Source organism: Tarenaya hassleriana, unplaced genomic scaffold, assembly GCF_000463585.1.
Source record: "Tarenaya hassleriana unplaced genomic scaffold, ASM46358v1 Cleome54, whole genome shotgun sequence".
Taxonomy (NCBI): domain Eukaryota; kingdom Viridiplantae; phylum Streptophyta; class Magnoliopsida; order Brassicales; family Cleomaceae; genus Tarenaya; species Tarenaya hassleriana.
In genome coordinates this window covers 584,618-599,308 of record NW_010968045.1, presented here as the reverse complement: position 1 = coordinate 599,308, position 14,691 = coordinate 584,618, and the positions used below count along the sequence as shown (strand labels likewise).

At 38.9% G+C, this 14,691-nt stretch overlaps 4 protein-coding genes across 7 annotated transcripts in view; 3 read left to right on the top strand and 1 right to left on the bottom strand.

The window, feature by feature from the left end:
- Nucleotides 1–1,712, top strand: LOC104798580 (berberine bridge enzyme-like 4). The gene has a single exon (XM_010520735.1). The coding sequence runs from the start codon at nt 16–18 to the stop codon at nt 1,606–1,608; it is 1,593 nt and encodes a 530-aa protein (XP_010519037.1). The 5' UTR covers nt 1–15; the 3' UTR covers nt 1,609–1,712.
- A 1,209-nt stretch (nt 1,713–2,921) lies between these two features.
- Nucleotides 2,922–7,309, top strand: LOC104798579 (subtilisin-like protease SBT2.1). The gene is made up of 10 exons (XM_010520734.2): nt 2,922–3,310; nt 3,673–3,826; nt 3,997–4,394; nt 4,465–4,560; nt 4,670–4,742; nt 4,841–5,123; nt 5,241–5,566; nt 5,747–6,017; nt 6,103–6,384; nt 6,732–7,309. The coding sequence occupies exons 1-10, from the start codon at nt 3,111–3,113 to the stop codon at nt 7,145–7,147; spliced, it is 2,499 nt and encodes an 832-aa protein (XP_010519036.1). The 5' UTR covers nt 2,922–3,110; the 3' UTR covers nt 7,148–7,309.
- Nucleotides 7,310–9,866: 2,557 nt separating this feature from the next.
- Nucleotides 9,867–10,199, top strand: LOC104798621 (chitin-binding lectin 1). Its single transcript, XM_010520789.1, has one exon. The coding sequence runs from the start codon at nt 9,867–9,869 to the stop codon at nt 10,197–10,199; it is 333 nt and encodes a 110-aa protein (XP_010519091.1).
- Nucleotides 10,200–11,166: 967 nt separating this feature from the next.
- LOC104798578 (lysine-specific demethylase JMJ18-like) overlaps nt 11,167–14,691 on the bottom strand; it is a 5,216-nt gene continuing 1,691 nt past the window's right edge. For all 4 annotated transcript variants that reach the window (XM_010520731.1, XM_010520730.2, XM_010520732.1 and 1 more), the window contains 9 exons: nt 14,629–14,691; nt 14,009–14,497; nt 13,706–13,933; nt 13,459–13,620; nt 13,001–13,369; nt 12,302–12,917; nt 12,108–12,211; nt 11,626–11,796; nt 11,167–11,472 (listed from right to left, as the gene is read on the bottom strand). In XM_010520731.1, the coding sequence (XP_010519033.1) occupies nt 11,398–11,472; nt 11,626–11,796; nt 12,108–12,211; nt 12,302–12,917; nt 13,001–13,369; nt 13,459–13,620; nt 13,706–13,933; nt 14,009–14,497; nt 14,629–14,691 (2,277 nt within the window). In that variant the 3' untranslated portion in view covers nt 11,167–11,397. The remainder of the gene's footprint in view (nt 11,473–11,625; nt 11,797–12,107; nt 12,212–12,301; nt 12,918–13,000; nt 13,370–13,458; nt 13,621–13,705; nt 13,934–14,008; nt 14,498–14,628) is intronic.

Genomic DNA, 14,691 nt, shown 5'->3' with positions numbered 1-14,691 from the left:
TCGCCAAAAAAAAAAATGAAAACCCTAATTTTCATAATCCTCCTCCAAACGATTTTGATTGTTTCAAAAGTATACGCAGAATCATCCTTACCAGACCAAACATTCGGGAACTGCCTCAATGATTACCATTACAGATTCGGAGATCCAAACATTCCGGTCGCCGATCTCACTTACGGACCAAAACACCCTTTGTTCCTCACTGTCCTGAAAAACTACGTCCGAAACCTACGCTTCTACAACGACAGCACGCGTAAACCGGTCCTGATCGTGACCGCGGGCGAGGTCTCTCACGTCCAGGGCGCGATCTTATGCGCCAAGGCTCGAGGCCTCGAGCTGAGGATCCGAAGCGGAGGCCACGACTACGACGGTCTATCCTACAATTCCGACAAAGACTTCGTCCTTCTCGACATGTCTAATCTCCGTTCCATCGAGTTCGACCCGAGCCTCGACACGGCTTGGGTCGGGGCAGGTGCTACACTGGGAGAGCTCTATTACGTCATTGCCAATAAGAGCGATGTTAAGGCGTTTCCAGCCGGGCTTTGTCCTGGGTTAGGGACCGGAGGACATTTTAGCGGTGGAGGGTACGGTGCTATGATGAGGAAATACGGTTTGTCGGTCGATAACATCGTCGACGCTCAGTTCATTGATGTTAACGGTAAAGCTCTTGATCGGAATTCAATGGGGGAAGATCTTTTCTGGGCGTTACGTGGTGGAGGGGCAGCCAGTTTCGGTGTGGTCATGGCGTGGAAGATAAAACTCGTCCCCGTCCCCGAGAAAGTTACTGTCTTTACGGTCTCGAGGACGGTGGAAGATGGAGCCACCAATATAATCCTCAAATGGCAAGAGGTTTCGGACAAGATCGATAACGATTTGTTCATAAGACTGACGTTGAGTGTGACGAACGCAACCAAATCGGGCAAGACCGTGAAGGGTACGTTCACGGGAATGTTCTTGGGGGGTTCGGAGAAGCTTCTAGAAGTTATGAACTCGGGTTTTCCCGAACTGGGTCTGAACAAAACCGATTGTACCGAGATGAAATGGATCGAATCGGTTCTGTATATGTTCAGTATCCCGAAGGACACACCGACTTCTGTCTTGCTCGAAAGGATCCCTAAACAGCTGATATATCTCAAGAGGAAGTCCGATTACGTTCAAGAACCGATCCCTAAAACCGGTCTCGAATCCATATTCGAGGTCATGGCTGAGAACGAGAAGGTCTCGATGGCATGGAACCCGTATGGCGGGAGGATGAGCGAGATCTCCGACAAGGAGACACCGTTTCCTCACCGTGCCGGGAACAAGTTCTTGATTCAGTACTCTGCGAACTGGTTCGAACCGGGCAATGACATAGCGGATGTTTACTTGAACCAGACGGAAAGACTGTTCGAGGCGATGGGTCCGTACGTGTCGAAGAACCCTAGAGAAGCGTTCTTGAACTATAGAGACATCGATATCGGTACGAATGCGAATTCGACGTACGACGAAGGGAAAGTGTACGGAACGAAGTACTTCAAGAACAATTTCGAGAGGTTGGTTTCGGTCAAGACGAGGGTCGATCCCGACAACTACTTCCGGTACGAGCAGAGCATTCCGGTCCGGTCCGGTTAATGAGAAAATGTTAGGTTGTACCCGAATATCATATACATTTGTTTTTTTATTCACAAATACATGATGAAATTGTCTTATCATTATTATTATTATTATTATTATTATTATTATTATATGAAAAAATCAATATATTTATATCAGTCACTAGAGGTAAGAATATACAGGCGCAAAAAAAGATCGAAGGTGGTTGAAAAAGAGGATCAAAGGTTCAAAAGTGAGATTTAGGGTTTTAATTTCTCAAAAAAATTCTAAAATTTTCCGTTCAGTTTATTAAATAATTTATAGATATTCGAATATTTAAGACGTTCAACGGAATTACACATACGATGACGGATTTTAAACCTAAAACCCGTATTTTTAATATATATATATATATATATATATAACATGTTTTACCCTAAATTCGAATCCAAGTATAGAGAGAAATATTTAAATAAATAAAAATGGTTCATAATAAGACTGTAATGATTGTAGATATCGATGCTTTATTAGCTAAAAAGAAGGAAATAAATGATCTCCAACGTCTATTATTTTCATTAATAATATAAAGTGAGTTTCATTAAATATAAAAAAATAATAAAATAAAATTGGGCCTACTTCTTTTGAGGTGATATAATAAATCATTGCAACCACGGCCTTTAGACTTTTTTTTTCTAATTAAAAGCCTTTAACCCGATGATGCTGTACCGTACCGTACCGTACCGGTTTTCCGGTTTAGGTGTCGGTTTATTTTGGTTTGGGGGATAAATGGTAACGTATAGTGGGAGAAAAATGGTCAAAGAAGAGTCACGAGTGGTTTAAGGAAACAGCGACTTTTCAAAGAATCCTACCGTTGGAAAATAGACAAAAGTCACTCTATTTTAAAAAATAAATAAAACAAAAGAGAAAAAAAAATACGAATAAAAGACAAAAACAAAGAAAAATAAGTCTATGATATTATAATTTGCTTAAAAAGACAACAATGGTTAAAAGACATTATTAACTCAAAATAAAGAAAAATGAAATTATGATATTATAATTCGGTTAAAAAAGACAACAAACAACGGTTAAAGACATTATTAACTCAAAACCAATACAAAATAAAGAAAAAAAAATGAAATTATGATATTATAATTTGGTTAAAAAAGACAACAAACAACGGTTAAAGACATTATTAACTCAAAACCAATACAAAATAAAGAAAAAAAATGAAATTATGATATTATAATTTGGTTAAAAAAAGACAACAAACAATGGTTAAAAGACATAATTTAACTCAAAACCAAGAATTCCTTTTAACATTTGGACACCAAACAAGACTACAAATGAAAAACGTTACATAAATCTTCACCTTCCCCAAGAGAGAAAAATCCTCACTCTCCTCTTCAGCCATGTACCCTTTCACTTGTTATTCCCTTTTCACCTTCTGAGTACTTTCTCTTCTCTCCCATGGAGCCGTAATGTAATGGGTCTCTGTCCCTTTTTTTTTTTTACCGTTCCCTGAAGTTTTTTTTTGCTGAGACATGGAGGAATCTTCGTTTGGGCGTTTGGTGTTTATGCTCTGTCTGGTTCTGTCTGCGTTGTGTTTGGAAAGTTCGGACAAGAACTCAACCGCTTCTGTCTACATCGTCACTCTAAAGAACGCTCCTTTGGCTCATTCCTTCGGTGAAGAACTGAGAAGGGTCGGTTCTCGTCATGGTTCTGCCGGAATTTACAGAACGTGGTACCGGAAAAGTTCCCTCTTTCACCAAAATACCCTCTTTATTGAGAAATGTAACCCAAGTTTTTATTTTTCTTTCGAATTCTCGTGAATTCTGATGAATTTTTTTCTGGGTTTGATGTTTTTTGATCAACCGGGTCCGACCCAGGTAGAAATTCGACAACTTTAGTCCCAGCACCACTGTATGCCACTTGTTTGCTTCTGTTCTTTGTCATTTTCCGGGAAATTTTGATGAATTTAGGCCAAGAACCACGAACTCTGTGTTTTTTGAACTCTGTCTTGAAGAATCTGGTTTTCAGGACAGAAATTGTTATGCCCTAAACAAATCTTGTTGAATTTGTGATGAATGTTGTATGTAAACGTAGGAACATTTCTCGGTCGGAGGGGGGAAAAGGCGCGTCAATAGTTCGTGTTCATGAATCTCTACTGAGAAATGTGTTGAGAGGGGAGAATTATCTTAAGCTCTACAGCTACCATTACCTCATCAATGGATTCGCCGTCATCATTACCCCACAACAGGTACTTTCAATTTAGGACAACTGAACTGAAAAACGTGTTCTTACTGTTGCATTCATGTTCTTGAATCTTGTCTCTGTCTTTGTTGTGCTGATGAATTCAATCCAATGCTTCCTTGTTTCTGAATGGTGAGATAAGGAGTTAAAAAGTTGTAATCTTTATCGGTTTCGTAGGCGGAACGACTTGCCTCGAGAAGAGAAGTGGCGAATGTGGTTATGGATTTTCCCGTTAAGATAGCGACTACTCACACTCCACAGTTCTTGGGACTGCCACGAGGGGCATGGCGCCGTGAAGGCGGGATCGAGAATGCCGGGGAAGGAATCGTTATAGGCTTCGTTGACACAGGCATTGATCCTACACATCCTAGCTTCAGTGACAAATCCGCAAATCATCGGTATCCAATCCCTCCTCGTTTTACGGGAGTTTGTGAAGTTACAAAGGATTTCCCACCCGGTTCTTGCAATAGAAAGCTCATTGGAGCCCGCCATTTCGCTGCATCGGCTATCACTCGAGGGATTTTCAATTCATCTCAGGACTACGCTTCACCGTTTGATGGCGATGGTCACGGGACGTAAGTTCATTTCCTTTGTATGAATTACGATGAAAAATACAGCTTAAGACGTTATAGAATTGAAATGCAGGCACACAGCTTCCGTTGCAGCGGGAAATCACGGGATTCTTGTGGTGGTTTCTGGTCATCACTTTGGAAATGCAAGCGGAATGGCTCCCCGTGCCCAGTAAGTAATACAAAAACGGTCATTGATAGATGTATATCCCCTTTATATACGCATATATCTCGGTCTGCATTTACGAATATTGTCTTAACCTCGTTACCGTGTTTTCCAGTATCGCAGTTTACAAGGCATTGTATAAGAGGTTTGGAGGTTTTGCTGCAGATGTCATTGCAGCCATTGATCAGGTAATTGGAGATAATCGTTGTTTGTTAAACTTGCCCGAGTTTTGTAATGAAAACTTTCAGACAAAAGCCGCCAACTTTACTATGTGGATACATTTCAGGCAGCTCAAGATGGGGTTGACATAATAAACCTTTCGATCACGCCCAATAGGCGCCCTCCCGGGATAGCAACGTTCTTCAACCCGATCGATATGGCTTTGCTTTCAGCTGTGAAAGCCGGGATTTTCGTCGTGCAAGCAGCCGGAAACACTGGACCAGCCCCTAAGAGCATGTCTTCCTTCAGTCCATGGATCTTCACCGTCGGGGCTGCATCTCACGATAGAGTTTACAGTAACTCGATAATCCTCGGAAACAATATCACCATTTCTGGAGTCGGGCTTGCGTGTAAGTTCCTCCTCACACATTTTTCAGTCATTTTCGCCTGTGCAAAGAGGAAGTATTTCCGTTTCCTGTCGGTATAAGCTGATATGCAAATGTCTGTTCTTATCCGTGTTACTGTAGCTGGTACGAGAACAATGCACAAGCTCGTTTTAGCCGTTCACGCACTGAACAACGGCACAACCATCACCGACGATATAAATGTTGGGGAATGCCAAGATTCGAGCAGGTTCGATCGAAATCTGGTTCAGAGGAAGCTTCTGATCTGCAGCTATACAGTCCGGTTCATTCTCGGGCTCTCCACCATCAAGCAGGCCTTAGGAACGGCCAAAAACCTCTCAGCAGCCGGGCTTGTGTTCTACTTGGATTCTTCTGTCACGAGTTTTCAGCTTGGTCCAACCCCGATGGATATCCCGGGCATCATAGTTCCTTCCCCTCAAGATTCCGAGGTGAAGTTCCATTTTTTTTCTCATGGTCCTATCCTATTTTACTTGTCAGAATCTCAAAATCCAAAGTTCTGAAGCTTCAACCGGTTGAAAGTTCTCGACAACGGGTGTCAGTCTTCTGCTTAAACCCAGAATCTGGCAAGTCCAGTTACCGATGTCAGTGTTCTTGCGATATATGTGCAGGTTTTACTCCGATACTACAACTCTTCTCTGTCGAGGGAAAACGTTACGAGAAAGATTGTCGGGTCCAATGCAGTTGCTAAAATCGTTGGTGGAGTGAAGCCTATGTATGGAAATACAGCTCCCAAGGTAATGTATTTCTCGGCCAGAGGACCCGACCCGGAGGACGATTCTTTCAAAGATGCTGACATAATGAAGCCTAACTTAGTAGCTCCCGGAAACTCGATATGGGGAGCATGGAATCCTCGTGGTATCGGTACCGTCGAGTTTGAAGGTACTTAAAATTATAATTCTTCTCCTTTCTATACTTCTCTGCTGTGTTCTGATTGTTAACGTGACCTCGGTATCGAGATATTTAGGCGAGAGTTTCGCGATGGTATCGGGAACGAGCATGGCAGCTCCTCATGTGGCCGGGATTGCTGCACTCATCAAGCAAAAGTTCCCGAATTTGAGCCCTGCAGCCATCGGATCCGCCCTTTCTACAACCGCGTCTCTATCAGACACGAAGGGCGAGCATATAATGGCGGAACGCTCGTATATTGATCCAGATGCGAACCAATCACCTGCAACGCCCTTCGATATGGGCAGCGGTTTCGTCAATGCAACTGCAGCCCTTGACCCGGGTTTGGTTTTCGACATAGGTAAACCAGTTCCCTGCTCACAAAAAGACCGATTTTTAGCTTCTGGTGCCTTTGTTTTCGGAAAAAGGAGAAACCTTTTACTCGGATCAACACATGTTTTCCGTACCGAGGCTCGTTTTTCAGTTGATACATATGATCCTGTAGAGATTAAGATCAATGTTCTCCATCCCGACCGATAGATCAATACGGGGATACATGTTTTCGTACAAAGTTTGGTTCTTTCTTACAGGCTTCGATGATAACATGTCGGAAAAAGTGCATGTTTTTCGAACCTGAGGCTCGCTTTTTCGGTAGAGGGTTCAGTTCTTTAGATATGTTTTCACATAAAGTTCGAATCTTTATTACAGGTTTCGACTATTACATGTCGTTCCTCTGCGGTATCAACGGATCGTCTCAGGTGGTTCTGAACTACACTGGCGAGAGCTGCTCGGCCTATAACTCGTCTTCAGTCACGGCTCTCGATCTGAACTTACCCTCGATAACGATAGCTCGGCTCGTTGGCACCCGGACCGTTCTAAGATCCGTGACTAACGTGGCAGGGACGGAGACCTACAACGTCGGTTACATGGCTCCGGACAGTGTCTCAGTCAAGGTCTCTCCAACAAGATTTTCTATCCGAAATGGCGAAACTCGGGTTCTTAGGTTCGATTTCCGGGCGAGGAAGAACGTCTCGGTGGCGAGTTTCGGGAAAATCGGGCTGTTCGGAGATAGAGGGCACGTTCTGAACATTCCTGTATCTGTAATCTTCAAGATGGCTTCATGAGAAAAGGAGCGTTACAGCAAAAGGGCTTGAAGGAGACAGGAAGTTCATATTCTTTTGTTGTGTGTTTTGTTTGTAGTTTTTAAGGTTTAGAGAGATTGTGTTAGTGGCGATTCTTTCATTCGATTTATCATGTAAATGTTTTTTGAGTGCTGTTTTTTTTTTCAATTTTAAAAAAATTACATGATAAAATGAAAAAAAAAATCATTGTTAAAATCTTAAAACACATGTAGTAGTTTTTTTGGTTAGTGAAAAAACACATTAACTGAATTTTATTTCAATTTTATTAATTCTAATCATAATCTTTTGTAAATAACAATTGCAAATATATATATATATATATATATATATATATACAGCTTTTCAACCAAGTATATTTTTATGTGCAATTTTAAAAAAATTAAATGATAAAGTGAATGAAGAAAAAATCATTGTTAAAACCTAAAAACACATATAAATAACAATCGAAATACACATAAAAAATGAAATAAAATAAATTAAAATCAGTTTATAATGTAATATTTGAATGGTGTGTGATGATTTTATTCGTTCGAATTATAATCTTTGGTAAATAACAATTGAAAAAATATACACAGCTTTTCAACCAAGTATATTTTTATTTGCAATTTTAGACCAATAATTTATCCAAGTGATATATCTATATTCCTAATATCTATCAATTTATCATTATTATTTTCATATATACTAAAAATGCTCATGTAATATTATTATTATTACCATAATCATATTTATTTCCAAAATGCATTTAATGATTTCACCGAAAGAAAAAAAAAAAGAAATATATAATTTTAGAAATAAAGTTGGCAAAATATATTGTCAATTACTAGAAAATGACAATTCTCGGCTTCACGATCATTGTAGTTATTTTGGAAACACATTTAATGTTTCCTATTATAACAATCTAAGCAAATATGGAATAGAAACATCATCATCATCATTATAATAATAATAATAATAATAATAATAATAATAATTATTATTATTATTAAATTGGCACAATGATTGATAAAATGTGTGACTATGACATGTGAACGTCAAGAATCATATAATAAATACGGTCCTCCTCATTATACCAATTTAATGTACCCTATTAACATGAGCTGCATGAGAGACAAATGTTATTGCGCATGCATATGTATGTATATATATATATATGTATATATATACACACACACATATATATATATATATATATATATATATATATATAGAATTTGTGTGTGTAAATTTAGTTTCTTGTTACATTTTAATTTTTTAAATCATTACACGCATTTACTCATTTTTTTTATATTGGAAAATGCAGAATCCGACAAGCTTACACATGTCATGTAGTTGTTAAATTTGTCAAGGTATATGAAATTTTCGAATATTTATTTTATACACTAAAAACCTTTGTATCATTAATTTCATTCTTGACATCTATTATATAAAAAGATAAAAATTAATGGTTAAAACTTTTTTTAATTTTGATATATTTTCCAAACATATACACCCTTGTAAAAAAATATCATTTATCTTGTCCAATATTTTGCAATTATTATATTTATAGTAACGGGGGAATTGTAGAGAGCTTATATCATATGATATTTCCGATGACCAATGCATATTTATTACAGTTTCTTAAACAGTGTGTCAAAAATTTAAGACATCATATATTTTCAAAAACTCTGCAAAATTAACAAATACAGCTGTAAAATAGGAAAAGAGAAACTTAACATCACTCATCTCTTTCTTATCTAATTTTTTAAAAAGACAAAAAAATATATATAATAATGTATACGTTTATTCAACTGATATATAAAAAATAAAAATAATCTTTATTCATATAAACTAATTATTTTTTATTCCAAATATATACAAATCTATCTTAATTTAACCAATTTCGCTACAACATACCAAAAGATTACATTGTGACAACAATATTTGATAGGTTTATATATGTTAATATAAATTTTGTATGCTAAAAATTACTAATTTTATATATATATATATATATATATGATTTTGATGTTTATGTATAAATAAAAAATAATTTATATATAAACGTTTTTGTTTTGTGATAACAATTATTTGAACAATGTGACTATAATAAACCATATATAAGCAAATAAACAAATTAAATCATTATGGAAAAATCCAAAAAAAAAATACTGAAATTTTCAATTTTAACAAAAAAAAAAACACTAAACTTTACTTTTGATTTTGTCAAATAAATATTAAATTTTTTAAATTTATAAAAAAATATTTAACTCTTTTACGATTGTCAAAATAAACAAATGAACTGACGTGACAGAAGAAGATGCAAATACGTAAAATTCTTGTCGTTGTTTTTTTTACAATTGTATATAGTTCATGTATTTTTTTAAATCATTTAAAAAATTTAGTATTTTTTTGACAATCCTATATAAGTTTATATATATTTTTGAATCATTTAAAAATTTTATTGTTTTTTAAATTCATTTAAAAAGTTTAATGTTTATTTGATAAAAATAAAAAGTTCGGTGTTTTTTGTGTCAAAATTATAAATTTCAGTATTGTTTTTTTGGATTTTCTCTTCACATATTGATGAAATACAAAAAAATATTTTTAAAAAAGAAATACAAAAAATATATACATACACATATATAACTAGCACGTCTCCCTATATATACACACTATCGTTCACGTTGTGATACACCAAACCAACAAAATCAAATCATCAATGGCGACGTCGTCTTCTTCACTCAGCTTCAACTTCATAACCCTAACCCTAACCCTAACCCTACTCCTCCACCTTTCGCCGGAAACTGGCGCAGCCCGGCGCCTTAACGTCCAAGAAACGGCCGTTAGCGAACCTGTCCGAGTAGTCAACGACGCTAACAACATTCCGTTACCTCCGTTCCCCGGCCTCCCTCCGTTCGGCGGCGCTCCGTTACCTCCGTTACCGTTTCCACCGTTTCCGTTCCCTTCTCCGCCGGGTTCTCTAGTTCCAGGTTTCCCTTTCCCCGGCATGAAGTTCCCTCCTCTGCCGTTCCTAACGCCGCCACCGCCGTGAGTTGGTTAACGGCGTTAAGGTTAAATCATCCATATTAGAATGTAATGAATAAATCATGATGTTAATCTATGCATGGTTATGTCTCGTGTTCCTAATTTGTGGTACCAATCCACATATATGTCATCATTATGTGACGTCATAATCTGAAATAAATATGATAAAAAAACCTTTACTATTACCCGTCCATGCATGAATATACAATGCCGAATTTTATATGTTTATAATTGGGTTAATTTAATTTTGTGTCGTCCTAATAATTTTAATTCGTTCGGTATGGTTAGGCATATCTTCTTTTTACTATTTAATTTTAATATAAGGATAACTAATTTTATTATTTTGTAATTTAATTACTTGGATTACGTGTTTTGCATTGGGTTCCAAAGTTTAAACCAAACAACTACATTTCCATTGTGAAGTTCTCAAGTCGAACCGGAATAAACCGGAGTAAACCATAACGGTTTGGCGGAAATCCATTTCAATTGCTTTGTAACGATTATGCATTTTAAGATCACGGATTGAACTAGAGGTGATCTTCGGTATTCCGGTTGGGAATGGTTCGATCCGGTCCTTTCAGTTGTATAAAAATAGGTACTAATTGGTTATTATAGTATATTTATTTCGGTTCGATTTCGGTTCCACTTTGGTTCGATCGGAAATGGTTTAATTCGGTTCTTTCAGTTTTATAAAAATAGGTACTAATGATTATTATATCATATTCAGTTCGGTTCGATTCTGATTCCAATTCAGTTCTGGTTTTATTAAAAAAATAGATCTTAAAAAAAACAGATTTTTAGATTTTTTAAAGTCCAGTCCGCTCGATTCAATTTTAAGAAATTCAATTTTTTTAAAATTAATACGGTTCAATTTAAAACCGTTAAGATCGAAGCATTTTTCGGTTGGTATAGTTAAAAAAAACCGAACCGAAATATCTACCCCTAGATTGAACACAATCAATCGACAGAATTCGAAGATGAACAAAAAAGCATCGATCATTAACAGGTTCTAGGGTTCTAAAGCTGAAATTATTTGGATTATTAGTCACTAAACAAAGTTAATCTCTTTTTTTGGTTAAGAACAAAAAAAAAATCTTAGAAAAAAAAAGAATGGGAAAGAATTGGTCGGAAACTATCAAAACTAAAAGTCTTTTGTCTTATTAGTTACTTCAAATAAACGCCGAAAAGCTTTCCTTTCGTCACGCTCAATGAACATGCCGACCCGAACGGATCTTTCGTCCCCCGCCCAGCCGATGGTTTGGGTCCAGAGCCTCGATCGCCTGCGGGAAAAACCCGAAACCGGGGAAAAAATTCATTGAAAAATGAGCATTTTTATCCATGAAAACCGGAACCGAACTTGAACTGAACTCCGAGACATCTATCTCTACCGAGAGCGAGAACTCGGTTCGAGATTTTACTTTTAAGTGTTTTACCTGAATTATGGACGGAGAGCGAAACCCGAACATCTCGGACCCGTCGATGCTATCGAGAGGCGGAGAAGAGAGGCGGTGTTGTTGTTCGTTAACTCTCTGCAAAACCATTTCCCAGCAATTCTGTGCAGAAACATTGGAGAAGCTCTCCCATGGCGATTCTTCCATAGTGACCTGAAAATAACAAACATCCATATGTATTACCAATTCCGCTTAATAACCGAACCGATTTGAACCGAATTCGATGAAAAAACCCGAATGGGTTATGATTTTTCTAAACCGAAAAAACCCAAATCCAAACAAAAGTAACGAAATAAAAAACTGGAAACTGTTGTGAGAAAATGAGTATTTTTAACAATAAAAACCGAAACCGAATGATTATAATGTTTTAAAACCGAACCGAAACCCGAAAAAGGCACCCTGATAGGAGTTATGCCGCTCACTTCCTTGGTTTCTTCCGGATTTCCGAGGAGTGTTATTATTACCTTAAACAGTGGGCCGAGAAGTCCCGCATCGACAACCTCGGATATATAACTGCTTATTCTCGTCGGATCGATCACGTTAAGGAACTTGACCCGACTCTTAAACCCTGTAAAAATGAAAACGAACAAAAACCTCAACGCTCGGTTAAATGCTTCTTTCTTCTAAGTTCGAGCTTTGCCGTTCGAGATATTATTACCTTTCGGGAAAATGGCGTGCTTATTGCACCAGAGCTTCCCGAAAACCAGATACCCGAGATTTATAGGCTCGACGGTTGCACCAAAATTCGTCATCGGGACGCCATAGCTCGTGCTGACCTCTTCCTCTTTCGCTACGGTTTCTGCAATATCATCCATTTGAAGATCTACATTCAGATCGAAAGGATCCTCCTTTACCTTCTTTTCCTCCCCGATAACCGAATCAGCATTTGGGGTAACGGTAGAGGAACCGAAACTAGATTTCCCGTTCTGGGTCTCGGTCTGATCTTGGATTGGTTCGATGCCCATTTTCGAAGCCCATATGTTCAGATCATCTGTTTCTCCTTCCAATGCTCTCACCAAAGATCTCAACTCGTCGATATCGTAACGTACAAGGACGAATCTATCGTTCCCTTCGCACGAACAAAGCTTGTCCGCATGTTTAAGGCAAGCGTATTCGTCGGGAGAGCACTTGCAACCGGAGGCCGCGAGATGCAAGTCATAGAAGCACGAGAAACATTCCCGTTCACAGTTCGAATCGAAGTCCTTCTCCATCTTCATAAAGCTGAACTCGTTTTCAAGAGCTGAGATCCTTTCTTCTTCCATCCGAACCCGAGCCTAGAATACAGAACAATGAACCAGTTAGCCTCATTTCAATCTTCCCGGGAGATATAGAGATGTGGGTAACATTATTTTCTCACCTGAATCGCGTTGGTAAGTGTTCCGTTCTTTCCGCAGAAGCTCTTCCATCGTAAATTCTTCCTATTTTCCTTCCCGGGGGTCGAGAGTTCCCGAAGGGACTTGATACCTTCCCGAGCCGCCCCGAGGAGAAGCTTGTCATGAGACAGAGACGTTTTCCGAGTCTCTTTACTGTATAATTCGACGGCGTTCTGTCCATGAGATAACCAATCGACCGGCGCCACATTCACCGCTTCTGCACAGTTGAACCCGCAATTGAATCCGGCATGATATGCCCTCGGGAACGTCAGTACATATTCTCCGGCATTCTGAACCACCCGATATACCGGGACACCCTCTTCTTTTAGAAGAGAAGGCGAAAACTGAGTAACCTGAAAAAAATAAAGATTCAGTCGTTATCCCCAAGTACGATAAACGGGACAAAAAGGGGGCGGAAAGGAAACTTAGCCGTTCATCTTACCAGTCCGTGAAGTAAATCGGGCTGTTCTTTGAATAATTCCGGCAGATGTTTTCTCATCACTTTCTCGAGCGCGGTCGCATGGCTTCCCGGGATACCGTACCATACTTTCGGCTCGCCAAAATGGTGATAGTTCAGTGAATATAGATGATGATCCTCCACATGCTGCTCCGACCCAAAAAAAAATCGAAAACTCGGGCATAAATTCACAACCCTGTAGAGTAAAAAGCATCGAGGAAGAGAGACATACCCAACAAAATGAAGAAAAGCACATCCCGACATAAAGCCATGGAACCAGAACTCCCGAGATATCGCAGTGCTCGAAAGAGAGGACAGAGCCCGGAAGACGTGGCAAGTTATTCAAGTTCCAACCCGAAGTTATGTACTGATCCATGTCGCCGCTTCCAGTTAATGTTTCAATTCCCTTCGGAAATCCGCTTCCGAGTACACCGCTCTCCAAGTCGGCACCATAGTATACCTGAAACAGGGAGAAAAGGGAAATCAGGCATTCGATATCGGGAAAATCATCTCGGTAAAGGGCGGATTTTTGTACCTCCACTTCATCAGTCGGTTGCTCAACTATCCGCCAGTATTCCCCTTCGATTTCCTCCACGGATGGAGTCCATTTTGTATCCCCGACGGAATCTTTCTTCTCGAAATACGAATCTCTGAAATACCGAGCATATTTCTCGAACTCCTCGAGAGTGAAGTCTGAACCTGAATTGAAACCGAATTTCTCCTCATTCTCGGGTGAGGAAACTGATTCAGAGCCAGAGCCAGTGCCAGTCCGTCTCCTCGATGAACCCATTCTCGAGTTCCTTCTCCGTTTCCGTTTCCTGCTCTTGGGTTTCTTCATCGGCCCCCGGTTCTGAAGAAGGTCCACATTCTGAATCCGGGTCGGAAATTTCGTATTCTCCCATATACATTTCTCCTTCAGACGACAGGTCGGAGTCCATGTCGATGGAGGAATGATTCTGCATATACCGAACGATTCAGCTAACGGTCGTATCTTCTCTATGTAAGTAAGCGTATCTTCAAACTCCTGATGACAAAAAACACCGAAAACGCAATCAAACCTCGAGAGGAAAAGAAAGAAAAGCGTAAACAAGAACGGAGAAACGAAGATCAAACCTTCCAAACTCTATCGGAAACCAGAGAAAGGCAATCAGTTACCTCTAAAGACGGGTAGAACACCGGCGCCTCATCGATGATCGGCCTCTGTGCTTCAGCAGGATC